The 19,351-nt window shown below is 43.7% G+C and overlaps 1 protein-coding gene across 1 annotated transcript in view; it reads right to left on the bottom strand.

Moving 5' to 3' along the window:
- The window catches only part of KCNK12 (potassium two pore domain channel subfamily K member 12), a 551,321-nt gene extending 532,429 nt beyond the window's left edge, over nucleotides 1-18,892 (bottom strand). The window contains exon 1 of the mRNA XM_069236716.1: nucleotides 18,550-18,892. Coding sequence (XP_069092817.1) covers nucleotides 18,550-18,892 — 343 coding nt within the window. The remainder of the gene's footprint in view (nucleotides 1-18,549) is intronic.
- Between the last annotated feature and the right edge of the window lie 459 nt (nucleotides 18,893-19,351).

A 19,351-nucleotide genomic window follows, 5' to 3' on the forward strand; every position in this document is an offset into this window, starting at 1 on the left:
TAGAGGAGAGAAAGCACAAGCACTGGGGTCCTTGTTAGGAGGATCCCAGTGACACAGTCAAACACACTGACATCAGGCAGAAATTGGGGGTAACATGCCAAAAAGAGGGGACTTTCCTAAAATAATGTAAACAATAGAAGCCTGTCACCAGCTCAAAGGTCCAAATGTTACTGTAAGGAGCAAGAGATGAGATGTTTTACAAAAGCAAATGTTATGGTTTTCAATTTCGTGTACTCCTGCATTCCTAAACCCTTTCAAACTCACAGAATAAAAACTCACACTTGGGTAATATTCTACAGGAGTAAATCGCATACAAGAGGTAGGGACTGGAATATTACAGGGGGTGATATGCCTTCAAAATGTATGCAGGTTCACAACAACAATATCCCCAATGTAGAGCTGTGTCTTACCCACTATTCTACATTGGGTATAGCCAGGGCAAAAATAAGCCACATGAACTTCCCAGGAGCAGCGGTAGAGAGCTGTGCGGGCACACCTGCTCAACCATAACATTGATATATTTTATGAATTCCTAAACAAATCATAAAACTACTTTCATGTGGGAATGTTTCTCTCTGCTCACAGGTTTGTTTTGAATCAGGCCCTGTGTATTTGGGTGTTTTGTTTACTGTACTGCTTATGGAACGGCACATAGATTTGTCTCTTTAGAGTCTCTTCAGCAATTCGTTTCCATTTATATCATTTTTTGAGTGTAAGTGAAAAAGCTTCATGCCGAAATTTTCATTTACAAATTGCAATTAACCTAGCAATATGGAGAAAAAGAAAAGCCAACACTAGAAAGCAGAAAAAAAAGCTTTTTAAAAAGATAATGCAAGATTTACTTTATTTCAAGCAACTCAATGCAGCAAGCGAACTAACTGTGCTCCGTGGTGTGAAAGGAGGGAGAGCAATAATGGCCCATCTCCACCAAGATATGATGCATTTCTGCTCCCTCGTTGCACTGGCACAATGTGTGCTGCATAGCACCAGTGCAGGCACCCTTGCACCAAGGTGCAAGGATACCTGTGTTACAGGTAGGATTGCTCCCGCACAAAAACAATCATAGGATGCAATTTACAGGGAAACACCCGGAACACAGACTCCGAAACCACAAAGTCGTGAAAAACGAAAGAGAAACAACGCTTTTGTTTTCCACGACTTCCTGGTTTTGGTACCTTAACCACGCATGTCTGAACCACGTACATGTGTGGTTAAGGTACAGGAGAAGGGAGTCGGAGTCGACGCGGTGAAGGAGGAGGTAAGTTGGGCTGGGACTGGGGCTGTATTTTGGGGGGGATTGGGGGGTCATGGTGATTAGGGTTTGGGGAGGGGGGCCAGGGTTTAAGTTTGAGGGTGGGTTGGGGTGTTTAGTTTTTAGGGGCAGGGGTGGGGACTCTGGGTAATTTTTTTTTTTGGGGTGGGGGCTGGGGGTGATTAGGGTTTGGGGGGTCAGGGTTTAGGTTTAAGGGGTGGGTTGGGGTGTTTAGGTTTTAGGGGCGGGGTGGGGACTCAGGGTATTTTTAGTTTTTGGGGTGGGGTAGGGGTTGGGGGTGATTAGGGTTTAGGGGGCGAAAGGGGGGTCAGGGTTTGGATTTAAGGGGTGGGTTGGAGGTTGGGGTGGTTTAGATTTTAGGGGAGAGGGGTTGGGGTAATTTTGGGGGTGGGGGTTGGGGTAGTTGTGGGGATGGGGGGTCACGGTAATTTTTGGGGGTGTGGGGCTAGGGGAGAAGCATGCTGGAACCATGCATGCTGATTACTAATGCCTTTACCAGGAATGCGTTTACAACGAAAAATCGTTGTAAACGCATTCGTGGTAAAGGCATTAGTGATAAGAAGGAGGTCGTTGTTCCGACCTCGTTGTTGAGCTATGGGTGCTTGAAGCACTCGTGGTTCCAGCATATAACCCAGTTTACTCTGTCTGTGATGCGGAATGCATTATGCATAGAAAGCGGAAGGAACAAGGTGAAATAAAAGTATTTCTTCTCGTTACGGCGTACTTGGAAGGTGCACCATTTTGATAGAATCACACGTTAACTGTTTTTTCTAGATCTGGGATTGTGACAAATTCCACAAGTGGATGCACGAGAGTGCCCATGGAATGCAACTCAGCGCAAGCTGCTGCTTTGGGTTACATTTCAGCACAAAGTCACTCAAGGCAGCACGAGTCACCCCTTCCATGGTTTAATACATATGATTTGCCGTGCATCAACTTCCATGATGCAAAGTCAGTGCAAGTCCTTAGTCTATCGGGACCTACGTTTTCATTTATTTCACTGACCCCAGAAAAAAATCTGTAACCATGGAGGTTGCTTTCAAAGTACACCAGAGTCCATAATTAAACACTGAAAAGCCTTTGTATTTACCAATTCATATGGGGGGGCAAATACACAGCACTTTATTGATACACTCTAATTGTGATCCATTATAACAATTTTTTCGTTATACTTAGATTCCCAATCTGCTGCCTAGTCAGTCTTCATTACTGAGTGAAATGTGAGACCAAGCATGATCAACCAATATTTATCAAGTACATACCATGGATCACTATGATTTGTCAATCTGCATAGAATACCTCATGCCTTGCCTCTAGAGGATTAGTAGCCATCCCATAATTCACAACATTAAGCCGCTTACTGAAGCATAAGGTGGTCGGAAATGTAATTCTATTCAACCCTAATTCAATCTGTGTGTGATCAGCATGGAATCTTATACTGGAAGAAGCTGAAATGGTTAATATCCTGGCCAGTGAATTAAATGATAGAGTGAAAAGTACAATAAGTATTAAAAACCTTTGGGGGAATCCACATTGCAGGCTCACTGATATTGTAAATATGGAGGTGGCACCAACAAAAAGATAATTATAGCGCTACTTCACTGAACCATGTGACAGATCATGCCTACAACAAGTACAAGACATGCCATGTTGACCCCAAGAGTCGATCAACGTCAATCGTTCCCCAAGCAGCATGATACACACCATACCCAAAACAAACAGTAAGCTATAACATCTGACAAATTAGCAAGCCATGACGTGCCACCACTAAGCAGAAAATTATACCATGCCTCCACCAAGTCCTAGAGAAGACGAGGCTTCCACTAATCTGCAAGCCACACAATGACAACATTAAGCAGCAAATAAATCCATGCCTCCATCAAGAGCCTTTGGGTGCTTTGCAGGATTAGCATTATAATTTTTTACGCTAATCCTGCAAAGCGCTGGCCTAGCATAAAAAATTATGATGCTAGTCACCCTAACTACCGCCATGGTGCACAGTATTTTAAATACGACGCTACCATGGAGGAATTAGGAGGGTGCTAAGGAGTGCAAGAAAAGTGGCACTGCACTAAGTGCAGCAGCACTTTTAATAAATCTGCCACTGTGTTTTTAAATATTGCACAAGGTCCATCAAACTATTTTACCAAGATTGAAAGATTTCACACAGGGTACATTAGAATATCTGCAACAATTCTATTGAGTCACTGAGTTTTCTTACAAGGATAAAAACATTAGACTCACAGAGAAATCTCAGTGGGTCAATAGAATTTTTGCAGATATTCTTGTGTACCCTGTGTGAAACATGTCAGTCTTGGTAAAATAGTTTGATGGACCTCGTGCAATATTTAAAAGAACTAGTCTGCAAAAATGACCATAATCATCGCAAAACCTGGATCAGAAAACAGAGACCAGACAGAAAAGATAAAAGAAGATTAGAACCATAGGGAGGTGCAATATGAAGCTATGAAATTTAACGAGACAGAAAACCAAGAGAGACACAGTCGAAATGAGAACCTAGCAATGAATGTTTCGGATACACTGCTGACACTGGATTGGGCAATCTAAATAATGGACTGTTTTGCTCCATCTGCTTTGTGTTGAAAATTTGAAGCAGAAAACTGATTCCATCAAACTCATTAAAATACGGAATTGAACACACTTATTGAAACTATGCCCAGGACCTCTGGAGAACGTATTACTCCTATTTTTGAAAGCAACACAACCATGATGAGCTCAACATCTTCAACGTGTTATGTAAATAGAAAAGAATGAAAAGATGGGCTTTAATGCTTTGCTGGATCCATCAATTTTTTCAGGAATTGTTTGTAAAAGCGGTTTGAAGCCCAGAACTACATTCAAGTTTTGCAGTGGTATACTTTGAGATAGCAATCATTTAAAATATGTCTCTTCAAGAAAACCTGAATTTCAAAATGAGTAAAAAAATGACCGACAAGCATTACAAAATTAGAAGAATGATAATTGTCTTATCATGCATTAATCTGGAAAGGGAGGAAATGAGGCTGTTAAGAATTTCAATCACTATGCCACCTAGGCTTTAGGTCAACTTAACGATCTGGCGATCTAAGTAGCATAATATAGGTACACACCTACATACTAAACAGAGCAAACATTGATTATAACGATCTGCTACTAGAATTGTTTAACGAAAAGATCCTATCAGATGATAAACAGATATGTCAAAAAAGATGATCCTAACACTCAATTTGATTTTCTACAAAAGCTTCACAAACTGACAGATCCATTTTTGTCGCCAGGGTACACTGTAGAGAAAATCTATGAAACTGTAGCTCCTCATATTGCTCCCATGGTGAGAACGCTATAATCCCAAATCAAGAGACCAGAGTTTTATGAATGGATAGAAGTTGTACGCAATCTATAGATTTACACAGAACATGACACAGTTTGGCTGTTATGGAAAAATGTGTTAATACTCCTTCAGCAATCTATCTTAGACATGCCTTAGATTCAATGTAAGGTGACTTCATTTATATTTAACACTGTTTTTTGTCTATCGAACCACACTTCCCAGACACAAATGTGTTAAAGCCATAAGTTTCACATTCACCCTGTTATATGCTAACCTTTTTCCTCTATACATTTTATTAAGAGTGAGACCAGAGAGCTAACATTGACATTTTTATGAACATGTGATCATTTTGGTGCTGTGCTAATTTGCAATCTTACAGTTGATAAAGTGATAAAAATACACAAAGATGTATCCAATATCATGTATTTTACTGACAATAGAATGCATCAGACCGAAAGGTTTTTTTCTTAATGTACATGTTTAAGATCAATCACTTCAAACTAAAATTTGCCGAACGACCACAGTATCCTACAAGCTCAATTTTGTCACACACCCAAATACAAACAAAATATTTTTTAGCGACCATTCCTTAGTGATAGCTGGTTATACAGGGAGCATCAGAAAGATGATGAATACATGATTTACATGAAAGAGTGCTTTCTAGCCACAGATCACAAGGGTATGGGATTAAGAAGGTCAACACTGTACACAGGACCGCTCTATTAGAAAATAGGATATATATACTATATCCTTGATAATGATACACTTTTTCATTTTGTTACTAGATACAAAATGAGGAGTAGACATGTATTTGCCATTGTGCACAAACTCTAGCATGTATTTAATTTAGATCAAGACATAGCTTAATGTATTTCATTAAAAGCATTAGTCGTTTTAAGGCAACGTTGTTAGCACCAGCCACCATTTACTGTATTGGTACAGGACTGACTGTGACTATCTTTACTCCCGGTCCTGTAGGATTTCACAAATGTGGTACATGTATCTGTTGACCCTACTCCATGGATTAAAATAATAAATATGGTACCCATTTGATGGTTATACATGCAGCATCGCTACTTTCATAAACAGTAATACACTGATTTGTGTTATCCTCAAAATATGTGTATGCCCTAAATAATACATTGGTTGGACCTAAAGAACATCAATAATAGGTTTAAAGGCCACATTTGGGCGATACCAAATGTGTATCTGAAGCACCCGAGAGTAGTTTACCTTAGTGATGAAAATAAAAAATATATTTGTTTTAAAAACACAACACGTGGAGTGTAAGTGGAGAGGTGGTAACCATGAGAAATTGCTACATACTAAATATGCCCCACCAACCTTTGCATTCTGTATGATATGGTGTAAGCAAAGAAAATTAATTACAGAGAATTCCTTAACACCTTCACTGCCAGGCCTTTTCCCCCTCCTGTGCCGAGCCTTTTTTTGGCTATTTGGGGTAGTTCGCGCTTAGGCCCTCATAACTTTTTGTTCACATAAGCTACCAATGCCAAATTTGCGTCCTTTTTTTCCAACATCCTAGGGATTCTAGAGGTACCCAGACTTTTTGGGTTCCCCTGAAGGAGACCAAGAAATTAGCCAAAATACAGTGAACATTTTGTTTTTTTCAAACAAATGGGAAAAAAGGGCTGCAGAAGGTAGCTCCTGGTTTTTTCCCTGAAAATGGCACCAACAAAGGGTTTGCGCTGGCAAGATCACCATCTTCCCAGCTTTCAGGAACAGTCAGACTTGAATTGGAAAACCCAATTTTTCAATACAATTTTGACATTTTACTGGGACATAGCCTCCTTCCAGTTAGTGACCACAATGGGTGAGAAATCAATGCTGGATCCCGGAAAGCTAAACATTTCTGAAAAGTAGACAAAATTCTGAATTCAGCAAGGGGTCATTTGTGTAGATTCTACAAGTGTTTCCAACAGAAAATAACAGCTGAAACAAAGAAATATTGAAATTGAGGTAAAAAAACAGCAATTTTTCTCCACGTTTTACTCTGTAACTTTTTCCTGCGATGTCAGATATTTGAAAGCAATATACCATTACGTCAGCTGGACTCTTCTGGTTGCGGGGATATATAGGGCTTGTAGGTTCATTAAGAACTCTAGGTACCCAGAGCCATTAAATGAGCTGCACCTTGCAATGGGTTTTTTATTCTATACCGGGTGTACAGCAATTAATTTGCCGAAATATAAAAAGTGAAAAATAGGTATCAAGAAAAGCTTTGTATTTCCAAAATGGCCACAAGATAAGGTGTTGAAAAGCAGTGGTTTTTTGCACATCTCTGAATTCCGGGGTGCCCATACTAGCATGTGAATTACAGGGCATTTCACAATAGACATATTTTTTACACACTGCCTTACATTTGGAAGGGAAAAATGTAGACAAAGACAAGGGGCAATAACACTTGTTTTGCTATTCTGTGTTACCCCAAGTCTCCCGATAAAAATGGTACCTCACTTGTGTGGGTAGGCCTGGCGCCCACGAAAGGAAATGGCTCAAAACACAACATGGACACATCACATTTTTTCACAGAAAACAGAGGTGTTTTTTGCAAAGTGCCTACCTGTGGATTTTGGCCTCTAGCTCAGTCAGCACCTGGGGAAAGCTAGCAAACCAGTGCATTTATGAAAACTAGACACCTAGGGGAATCCAAGATGGGGTGACTTGTGGGGATCTGACCAGGTTCTGTTACCCAGAATCCTTTGCAAACCTCAAAATTTGACCCAAAAAACACTTTTCCCTCTCATTTCAGTGACAGAAAGTTCTGGAATCTGAGAGGAGCCACAAATTTCCTTCCACCCAGCGTTCCCCCAAGTCTCCCGATAAAAATGGTACCTCACTTGTGTGGGTAGGCCTAGCACCCACGAAAGGAAATGGCCCAAAACACAACGTGGGCACATCACCTTTTTCACAGAAAACAGAGGTGTTTTTTACAAAGTGCCTACCTGTGGATTTTGGCCTCTAGCTCAGCCGGCACCTGGGGAAACCTAGCAAACCAGTGCATTTTTTAAAACTAGACACCTAGGGGAATCCAAGATGGGGTGACTTGTGGGGATCTGACCAGGTTCTATTACCCAGAATCCTTTGCAAACCTCAAAATATGACCAAATAAACACTTTTTCCTCTCATTTTGGTGACAGAAAGTTCTGGAATCTGAGAGGAGCCACAAATTTCCTTCCACCCAGCGTTCCCCCAAGTCTCCCGATAAAAATGGTACCTCACTTGTGTGGGTAGGCCTAGCACCCACAAAAGGAAATGGCCCAAAACACAACGTGGACACATCACCTTTTTTCACAGAAAACAGAGGTGTTTTTTGCAAAGTGCCTACCTGTGGATTTTGGCCTCTAGCTCAGCCGGCCCCAGGGGGGGCAGAAATGGCCTAAAATAAATTTGCCCCCCAACCCCCCAGGGAGCGACCCTTGCCTACGGGGACGCTCCCTGTGCGTGACACTGGCACAAAAAAAAAGATCCCCGGTGCCTAGTTGTTTCTGCCCCCCTTGGGGACAGATTGACCTAAAATCAGCCGATTTGCCCCCAAGGGGGGCAGAAATGGTCTAAATACAATTTGCCCCCCAGGGGAGCGACCCTTGCCTAATGGGTCGCTCCCCATCTCTAAAAAAACAAACAAAGAAAAAAAAAACACAAAAAAAAAATTAGCCCTGGTGCCTAGAGGTTTCTGCCCCCCGGGGGAAAATCGGCCTAATAACAATAGGCCGATCTGCCCCCAGGGGGGGGGCAGAAATGGCCTAAAATAAATGTGTCCCCCCACACCCCCTGGGGAGCAACCCTTGCCTACAGGGTCGCTCCCCTTGTGTGACAGCGCAAAAAGAAAGATCCATAGTGCCTAGTGGTTTCTGCCCCCCTTGGGGGCAGATTGACCTAAAATCGGCCGATCTGCCCCCAAAGCGGGCAGAAACAGCCTAAATGCAATTTGCCCCTCCAGGGGAGCGACCCTTTCCTAAGGGGTCGCTCCCCATGTGGAAAACAACAACAACAAAAAATCCCCGGTGCCTAGTGGTTTCTGCCCCCCTTGGGTCAGATCGGCCTAATTAAAATAGGCTGATCTGCCCCCCAAGGGGGCAGAAATGGCTTAAAATAAATTTGCCCAGCAGGGGAATGACCCTTGCCTAAGGGGTCGCTCCCCTTGCGTGAAATTCACGAAAAAAAACAACTCCCTGGTGTCTAGTGGTTTCTGTCCCCCTTGGGCGCAGATTGGCCTCATAAAAATAGGCCAATCTGCCTCCAAGGGGGGCAGAAATGGCCTAAATATAATTTGCCCCCTATGGGAGCGACCCTTGCTGAAGGGGTCGCTCCCCACCTCTAAAATCAAAAACAAAACAAAAACAAAACAACAACAAAAAAAATTATCCCTGGTGCCTAGAGGTTTCTGCCCCCCCGGGGGCAAATCGGCCTAATAATAGGCCGATCTGCCCCAGGGGGGGGCAGAAAAGGCCTTCACAAAAAATGCCCCCACGGGAGCGACCCTTGCCCAAGGGGTCGCTCCCTCATGCCAGTTTCATTTACAAAAATAAATCCCTGGTGTCTAGTGGGCGTTTCAAAAGTCGGATTGCTTTACAATCCAGCTTTTGAAACGCTGAGAGAGACTTCAAAGGGAAGGAAATTCCTTTCTTTCGCTTTGAAGCCTCTCTCGGCCTCCTCCACGTGATCGGAAGAGAAATGCTTTGCTGAGCTTCCAGCGCGATGGAGGAGGCCCTGTGTGACAATCAGCGCTCGATCACGCGCTGACGTCACAGGGGGGTGACGGGGTGGGGTGGAAGGGGAAGGTCTTCCCCTTCCATCCCTGCTTTGGGGGGCGGGGGGAACCCTACAGAGGGAGCGCTAGTTACGGTCCTGGGCACACGAGCACTGTGCCTCAGGACGTAACCATTACATCCTGAGCACAGAAGGGGTTAAAGGTTTTTTGACTTCTTTTCCGCATAATCTCACAACAGTTGTGCATGTTCAATTCATGGAGCAGCACACATTTTTTAATCATGTACAAGGGTTTGAATCCAACCTGTGCATGTTAATTCTATTAATGTTTATGCAACTGACTTATTTTCATTTTCTTGCTTACTTTATTGGTTATAAGGTTTTAATATTTGTTTACCTAGGCTTCTCTGCACAAAATTGTTTTGTAACTTAGATCGCATGCGGCAATGAGACATTACCATCATGCAACCCTTTGAATTTGACCCACGATGAAATAGCATGCTTATCTTGTCCGTTTTCCTGTAAAAAACAGGATATACTTAGTTAGGGAGATATGCGGTAACCAAGGGATAAGGAACGCTGGCGGTTTGGGCTCGTTAACTGTGGATCCCTTCCAGGTCATAAAACAGAACTTAGACTACCTGTAGAAGAGCAGGAACAAGATGTTTTGTTCCTCACTGAAACCTGGCTGAATGAGAGCACTGGGTCTGATATACAGATGGCATTACCTTCATGATTTTATATTAACAGAAAGGGTCAGTCAGGTTAAAAAGGGGTGGAGTTGCAGTGATCTTAAAGGATGAATTCAGATCTTCCATCTCCCCCCTCACAATGCCAGAATGTGAAGATTTTCAGTTTGCTATCTCATTATCCAACACTTGCACTTTCACAGGGCACTAGTACTAAATGTGTAGCCCTTTCTGAAGTATTGGCTATCAGTGCTTCATGAAAGAATTTCCTTACAGTTCTAGGTGATTTTAATTTGCATCTAGAGGAGCATAACAACATAGCGGCTGCAAGACTAAAGTAGGACCTGGAGGACAACAAGCTGACTTTAAATGTAGAAGCCCTACACATGAGAAGGGTCACCTATCGGATTCTATATTTAGTAATAATCCAAAGCCACAAATAAGTAAAAATAATGCTTTTACCATGGACAGACCATCACTTTATACCTTTTACTCTAGAAAAAACGTCAGGAAGAGAATCAACTAATCCTGAGCCTAGTCCAGAATGTAATTGGGGTAAGTTGTCTCTAATGGAATGGTTGGGGGTGTTAACGAACACACTACCATCACTAAGAGATAACCCAGATGAAACTTATAAAAGATGGGAGGACTGGATTATACATGCTTTAGATTAAAGTATTCCACCCACTGTAATAGCTAGCAAAGGGCAAGCTAAATCCTCCCCTTGGCTTAACTCTCATTTAGCATCACTGAAAAAAAATGTAAAAGATTGGAGAGGACTTGGAGGACATCATACAAGCCTCAACTGTGAAATGAGTGTAAAGCAGCAATTAGACATTACCATCATGAAATTAAAAAGGCCTAGGCAATTTACTATGAGGAAATTCTTTCTCAGGCCGCAAATTCCCCAAAGGAATTATTTAGGATTGTCAACTCACTGAGTACAGTTAAGCCAGGCAATGTTCTTCCACCACCCATGACAACCAGATGTAATGAGCTACCTACTTTCTTCAGGAAAAGGTATTAAACATTTATAACTCATCATCACATAACCGGAAGGACCTTTCCCATCAAACGCCTAATCAGGAACCACCAATGAATATGTCGCAACTGGCAGCCACTCCAGAGCTGGATAAGCAGAAGGTCCATGATATTATGAGAAAGGTTCAATCAAATTCTTTCCTGGACCTAGCCCCAACCACATATTTTTGCTCAAGGCATACAAATATTACTCTCACGCATGACAGAAATTCTAAATAGTTCCTTAGGGACAGAGGTAGTACCAAAAAAATGGAACCACTGCTGAAACAATTTCATCTAGATCCACTAGTTTTGAACTACTATCAGTCTATCTCACTTTTTCCAGTAATGGGAAAGATCTAAGAGAAACATTTCAATCAGATTCTGTCTAGCCATCTTGAAGATAATCAACTCCTGCATCCCTTGCAAATGGGATTCAAAGCACAGCATAGCACAGAGACAGCACTGCTGGCAGTCAAGGAGGAACTCAAATACATCCTAGATCAGGGAGGCACTGCCACAATCATCCTATTAGACCTAAGTGCAGCTTTTGACATTGTGGATCACAAGATTTTAATTCAGAGACTTAAAGAAGTATGAGTCCAAGAAAAGGCATTGGAATGGATGCAATCTTTTGTAGAGGACCAAACCTTCCTAGGGATGGAAAAACATGCTTTTCAGGCATTATGGTCTCCAAATGTAGGGTTCCTCAGGGCTCGACCCTAAGCCCTACTTTTTTAACGTCTATTTAAGACCTTTCACAAACATCATACTAGAGCGTGGACTATCCATCATATCTTATGCAGATGACAAGCAATCAGTAGTGTCATTAACAAAGAGACAGAACCCTGAACAACAGCAACTGGCCTCATGCCCAGATAAAGTTGCTAAATGGATGGCAAATTGTTGCCTTAAATTAAATGGTGACAAAACAGAGGTTATGTTTTGGGGAAATAATCTAACACCAACAATAGGATTAAGATCACAGGATTATTTGGGGATTCCTCCCACTACCAAACCCCTTATAAAAAGTGTGGAAATGTGGATGGATAAGGCTCTTGCCATGGACTCATAGGCACCCAAAGTAGCCTCAATTTGCTGTGGCACACCAAGGAAAATCCATCAAATCTTGGAGCTTCTTCCAGAATATTCCAGACGAACAGTGGTTCAAGCTTTAGTTATTTCTCATCTGGACTATGGGCATTCCCTTTACCTAGGCTCACCAAAATATGTCACAAACAAATTACAGGTGGTGCAGAATGAAGCAGCAAGAATGCTGCTGAAAGTTTCAAACTCAGAATCAGCAAAAGAGGCCTTGAGCAGACTGCACTGGCTTCCCATTAAAGCAAGAATTCAGTTTAAAACGTTAAGCCTGGCATATGAACTTCTCAACTCAAATGGCCCACATCAGCTGAGAGGCCTATTATTGCCATATTCTCCCTTTAGACGTCTCAAATCTGCACAAGGCCGTCTCCTGAAGATTCCAAGCATTTGGAAAACCAGGTGGAGAGGTAGGTAATTTACCTATCTTGCTCCCAAACTATAGAATGCCTTCCCATTTGATATGAGACATCTGGAAGATGAACTTAGGTTCAGGAAGATGCTGAAATCTTGAGTTTTCCCATAATCTCTATCAGATAATCTGTAATTTTGTAGTCTGATATTCTGGGAAGTCGTTCACCTTTTAATTTAGCACTGGGAGGCCTCGGGATAGCCATGCTCTTTATAAAATCTTAAACATAAACACAGACATTTTTCCTGTCACAAATGTTCTAGTTTTTTTTTATATTGGTGCACAAGTATATACTAAACGTTTTTTGTAAACTTCTTGTTCAATGTGCTGACCTTCATACCACTGCATGTACACAAACACCATCTGAGCTGGAAAAATATGTTTTTTGGCTGCTTATGTAAGTTTATTTTTGATACCTCAGCAATCCATTTTTTTGTCATTTCCAGCTCACTTGTTTTACTATCCCTGTTCCACTTTTTATTGACTCTTTATAATTAATATAATTTTTATATTATGAATAATATCCATAGAATAAGTGTTCCCTTTGTTAACTATAATTATTATTTCATCATGTCACGTTATGCTGTTTTGTAACTCCTCATTCTTAGCTTGCCAAAAAACAAATATTTATTATGCATTATGCCTTATAATGTTAACATGTGATTTATTGTTCCTAAGACTCTGCCAATATGTGCCAAATGGCTGCTAATGTATTATATGTGAGAAAAGTTTACTTTTCTCCTGGTCACCCTCCTTTTTTGCTGAATTTTATTGCTGGCTTTTAGATGCTGCATACTGAGGCACTTCTTGTCTGGTACCCAGCATGTGTGCTACGATCCCTAAAACATGTAGAAATTAGCTAACTCCAGATTGTTATATTTAACTCTAGAAACTGCACCAGTGGCATAGAAAGTTGAATGTCACCCATGGACTGCAGCACCTATTATGCCATCTACTAGTGTGGCACGGAAAACATGGCTTCAGGACTATCACTGCAGTCTGCCTGCTGCAGATTAAATTGCAAAGTGCTACTCTTTACCTCAGATGACATTACTGAAGGCTGCCTGAGCGGGGGTCCTCTGAATGGTGCCTAGAAGTTAAAGGTTCTTGTCATATGACAGTCACATGTTTATCCTCCACCCGTTAGTGCATGTTAACTGTAGAGTTAATTGAAGGGCTTGCCCAAGATTGGATTGACATGACCAATGCAGTCTGCCCTCAACCCCCATCAGAGATGGGCAGACAGCTGAAAGGAGCACAGACAATTGGGAATCTCTCAAGGAGTCTGAGAAGTCGGGCCAAGCAAAGAGAAGAGGCAAAAAACAGGAAGCACATGATGTAGGGCATCAAATGGAGAGTGATAAGGTTACATTATGAAGGCTGGAGTACAATAGGGGCTACCAAGAGAACACCCAAGGACTGGATCCAAAGTGGGTGCAGAGTTCAAGACAAGCAAAAGCAATTTGAGGACTGATCCTGTGTTGCAGTAGTGTGGGTAGTCATCTTGCGGCCAGTTAGTCCTCGTCAGCACTGGTGGGCTTAAACAGCGGTTGATATTAATAGAAAAGAATGTGACCCCTCGAGAGTTGGACCAACAGAACCAGGTAAGGAGGTGGAGACATCGTAACAGAAGGATGTCAGGAAACCTGGGAAGTAATCCATGTAGGGTAAGACAAGGGGAAGCAGAAAAGGGGGAGTCTGGAATGAACAAGCCCAATCGAGGCAGGGAAGGATGAGTGGCAGAAGGAAGTGCTGAAGGCAGAGGAAATGAAAGGGGATAAAAGATGGCTGGTCCAAGGAGAGAGAAAGAATACGAATACCAAAGGAGGCTCAGTAGTGCCAGGAAAAGAGCTGAGGTAAATAACAACGCGGAGGGCATTTTTAAAACAGGTGGAGAGCAAGCAAGGAGCCTGCAAGGAACATATCTATTAGGAATGGACAAAGAAGGGATGCAAAGAGGGAAATGGTGAAGGTAGGTAACTTTAGGGGGTGAGATTGGGAAACACTTCAAGCCTCAGTCATGGCCGAGCAGTGAGCCAGTAAGAAGTCGTCCTGGAGGACTGTACAAGGATTTCAGCCACAATGGGACACGGAGTGCAAAGAGTTGAGAGGAGAAACAAGGGGCATAAATGAAAGCCCGAGAATAACCTGTAGCCAAGAAGGAGTGAGAGGCTGTGGCACGGCGGTGATGCAAAGGGGCTATGAAGTCTTTGCGGTGGGAGCTGGGATCGCAATCAAGTGATCGAAGCAGTACTTGTGAAGCCAGCTTCAGGGAGCGTGGCAGACGGGAAGCCAGCAAGAACCAGGTCCAATATGGCTGGGGGAGGAGGAGATGCAAAGCGAAGCACTGAGTGCAAGGAGAATGGTGATTAAAGTGGGGCACTGCGAGGGGCGAAGTAATTGGGAAATTCAGAGATAAAACCTGTTAAGAAACAACATGCTGCAATTTATCAGCATGAACGATGTTCGGGGCCCAGCCCCCAACACAACCCCTCCCCCGCCCACCTCCCAGAAAAAAATATCAGGAGACGCTTTTTTTCTGATCCTGCATGAGATATTTTGCTATCCTTTCTGCAGGGTGAAGTGCGGTTCATATGGCCATACTGTCATAGGCCATTGGGGGGGATGACCAGGACACTGCCACATTGCACGCGTTTACAGGTATCATCGCAGCTTTCTCTGTAACGTGCTCCTGAGGTTCGAGCTAACCCGATGCCTAGCATAAACAGAGCCGAATAAAACAGCACGGTGTCCAGAAGGCCCATTCGAGGACGCCCGTACGTGTGAAGCAGGTTTTACAGAGCAGCTCCTCGAGTACAAAGGAAAGACGACCCGTGCGAGGCTGGTGCAGTGCGAGTCCTGCGTCTAGCAATGCACCAAAAGCTGCTCTGCCTTCCCGCAACAGCCTCGTCCACTCGTATACGTGTACGCGAACATCGCTTTTCAAAGAAAGACCGCACGCTCTTCGGCTTTTCCAGCCCAATTGTGGAAAAGATGAACACTTTACAGCAGTCGCCTCACACCGGTAAAGGTCCCTATCCAAGAGCAGGCAGTAGAGTGGGGTCTATGGCGCGTGCCCCAGGTTCATTTATTTATTTGTAAGATGTGATAGAACAAAACGTCACGGGGGCAGGGAGCACTTTGCCTGTAGTACTGCTGTCTGAAGTAGCGTGAAGGCTCCGTGTGCGCTGAGGTGACGGGAAGCTATACACACCGGTGGCCGCGTGTATAATAGCAAGCGCGAGGGAACGGCTGATGTATTCATATTTCGTTGCGCTTTCTGTGAAAGGCCGGGTCTTTGCGGGGAAATGCGCCAAGAAACACCATTTCGTTTTGGGTATGACTTTAGCGCGCATAATGAAACTCGGTTGCAGTGTCTCAGACACAGGACAAACACGAGACGCAGGTTACATATAACATCACACGTCACATCGACACCCCAGTGTCAGCTACATTCACAGCCCACGCGCATTAGGCTGTCTATGCGAAGTCTACGCTACCAACAGCAATGCGAAGACCACCATGAACAGAGTATATGAGATGAGATACTTACTTCGAGAGCAGTATCCGTCTGACCCGGCAGAGAGCAGCGCCACATGAGAATATCACGCGCATGAAGTGAGACGCCAGGCAACTCCACTTTGAACAGGGGCTTGAAGGCAGCCAGGACACAAGTCGGGAGTACACACACTATTTTCACAGAGTGGACGCCATCCACCCTGCCAGGAAGTTTTGATCCACTAGAAAATGCTGAACTTGTCCCCCTGTAGTTTTCAGACACCGGGAGACATTCGGCAGCACCCGCAGTTGTCTGTTTTTCATCCAAGCAACAACAGGGGGTGGCATGGGCTGTGGGGGTGTCTTTCCAATTTCAGACCTCAGAAGGGGCACTCAGGCCCCCTTTTCTTAGAGTATCCCTGGCTGGAAGCTATCTGGAGCCTCACACCAAGATGCACATGCAGTGTACTTAAAAGAGGCACACTTTTGTGTTTATTCAGTCCCTGTATGTGAGAGATATGCATGCACTGTAAGAATGTCAGATGTGTTGGTCTGTCCCAGTATTTATGCAAAATAACAATTTAAATACCACTATTTTTTATTTGATGTGCCTTTGCAGGTGACATATTAACCCTCTATGCTACTTTGAGTCAAAACTGACACTAGTCAAAACACATCTTTCAAGAAATGCGTTAACCACCAGAGTTATCTTACCACTGTTATTATTCCCTTAGATATAGAGGTACCCAATCTGTAGCAGGTGCCTTAATCCTATAAAATATTTTCAAATTCAGACTTTGCAAACAATTAAGCAGAACAGATTTACTGTCCTCGTTCTCCTTGCTGGCCATTTTTTGTGGCAGAAATTTAAAAAAACAAATGTATAAGTTGAGGTGCAGGTTTTCCATCAGGTTTGTGTCAAAATCTGATGCAAAATCTATTTTGTGATTTACAGTGCCACACAAATCCCAGTTGTGTTGATTAAAAACAATAAAAAACACAGAAGCAAGGCAGAACATAGCCCTGAGTTTAGTTACCTTGCACCAGGCAGGCATTACATGTGCAGGCAGCTAAAGCAATTTTATCTACATGAAAATGTGCTGCATATCGACTACCATGCCTGGTGGAGATGTTTTGTTCAGTCCTTGGTTAAAGAAGCTATACTCTGACAAAAGCTAACATTGTTTTAAGTGTAACTTACAAAAACATGAATCTTCTGTCTAAATCAGGAGTGTTTTAATGTATACTCGTGATGCACTCAAATGTACTCATGATAGACCTGCTAAACTTATGTGTGAGGTGTTAAGATCTGATGTCACTTCCTATAATGCAACTTCCTGTAAAGACACTGGTTGTGATGCCACTCCCTGTGATGTTACCTCCTGTAATGCCACATGCGATGTCACAAGCCATGATGTCACTTGCATACTCCCTGACTTGGTTACGCCCCCCCCCCCACTTACTTTTTTAGGACTTGTGCCCTGAAGGCAGCAAACACTGCAAAGCTTTCCAAATGCAGATAGTTATTTATAGAGGGATGCTGACTAAACCACCAAACGCCTTGTAACTTCTTTCTGGAAAGTGTGAAGCACATAAAATGCACACCCTTAACACTGTGACATGCTTGAAAACCTTATGCATTCCCATTGGCTGCCTGTAAACTTCAAACCTCCGTCACCATAACAACCTCGCACATGTGGCATGAAAAAAACTATTAGTTCTATAATCTTAACTTTACTCACTGACATTATACAAAACATGTAAGAGTAGATGCATATGCAGGCCACACACATGCACGAGATTCACAGCATAAGTTTGATATAATCAGCTTGTCAGTTCCGTGTAAAGGCAGGTTATTGTATTTTACAACATTTCACAAGTGGAAGCCAATGTAAGTTTTGCGTCAGCAATGATAAAAGAGTATCTGTGAGAAAGTGACTGAATAGGAGTGTGAACAGATAGATAGATAGATAGATAGATAGATAGATAGATAGATAGATAGATAGATAGATAGATAGATAGATAGAAGAGGGGGTAAAATAGAAGGAAAGGAACAGGAAGAAACAGAGAAAGTTGGAGCCTGGTGAGGTACTGGGAAATCGAGAAAGTGAGTCTGCAGGAAGAAAAGGAGCACAAATAACATCAGCGAGAGAAAAATAGGAAGTGAAAAGGAGAAAGGTCTTTAAGGAGGAAGGAAGTTCTGAGAGGAAGACAAAAGAAGAGAGAGAAAGAGAAAGAAAGAGAGAGAGAAAGGGGTGTTATAGAGAAGCAGATGTTTGAAAAAAATACACATTATGTAACACACGTGGAAACCCCACTGGGGCTGCCTCTTTGGTGACAGTACGCCTACAGAGTATTTGAAGACAAGTTGAAACTGACTTAAATACTTTAAAATACTCTTCCTGTCACATGTGCTGACGAGAAACGTATCTAACCAAATAGCACTCAACGCCACAAGCGTGTGAACACCGGAAGCAGAAAGGGCCCTTACCTATGGTGGACACGACAGTCCCCACGAAGTAGAGGGCCCCGGTGAAGTCCCATCGCGGGCGCTGCGCGTCCACCCTGATGCCTGCCGCCATGGCCACCTCGTACTCCCGCAGGAAGGCGCGCAGCTCCCCAGAGCTGACGTTGAAGCTGCGGCTGAAGTTGTCGAGGGTCCTGCGCCAACGGCCTTGCGCTGTGGCCTCCGAAGGACTCTCGATAGTGGAGAAGACGGTGGCCCCCACCAGCAGGTACAGCACGATGAGGAGGGCAAGCAGCAGGAAGCGCCCGTTGTCCTGGTTCAGCGGCAGCAAGCAGCAGCACTGTCTCGACCTCCTGAAAGACATCATCCAAAGTTCAGCACCAGCGGTCTGGGGGACAGCGGACAGCTCCGCGCCGGGGGGAGTGGCATTGGAGGACCGGGCGGGTCACTGGCTCCCCTTTAAAATGAGAGCCCCTGCACTGCAGGCGCTGCTCCCCGGCTGCAAGGAGTGCAGTGCGAGGACTGTGCATGCAACGGAGGGATCTGCACCCAGAGCTCCACCGTGGTGTGCTCCGGCCGTGTACCCGGGGGAGGGAAGGCTCCCTCACGTGTGCTTCCGCAGACCCACCTGTCCTCGGACAGCACTAAGAGAAAGACTACCAGGCCCATCGAGGCGGCAGGGCTGGCCTCTTAGCGCTCACGCCCAACTGGTGCAGAGCTTGTCTCGCCATTTGCGCCTGGCCCCATGCTGACCTGCGCCACCTCCAGAGCTCGCTTCTCATCCCCTTCCTCAATTTCATCAACAGACGAGTCTGTGGGTCGTTCT

This window comes from Pleurodeles waltl, chromosome 5, assembly GCF_031143425.1.
Source record: "Pleurodeles waltl isolate 20211129_DDA chromosome 5, aPleWal1.hap1.20221129, whole genome shotgun sequence".
NCBI classification, from domain to species: domain Eukaryota; kingdom Metazoa; phylum Chordata; class Amphibia; order Caudata; family Salamandridae; genus Pleurodeles; species Pleurodeles waltl.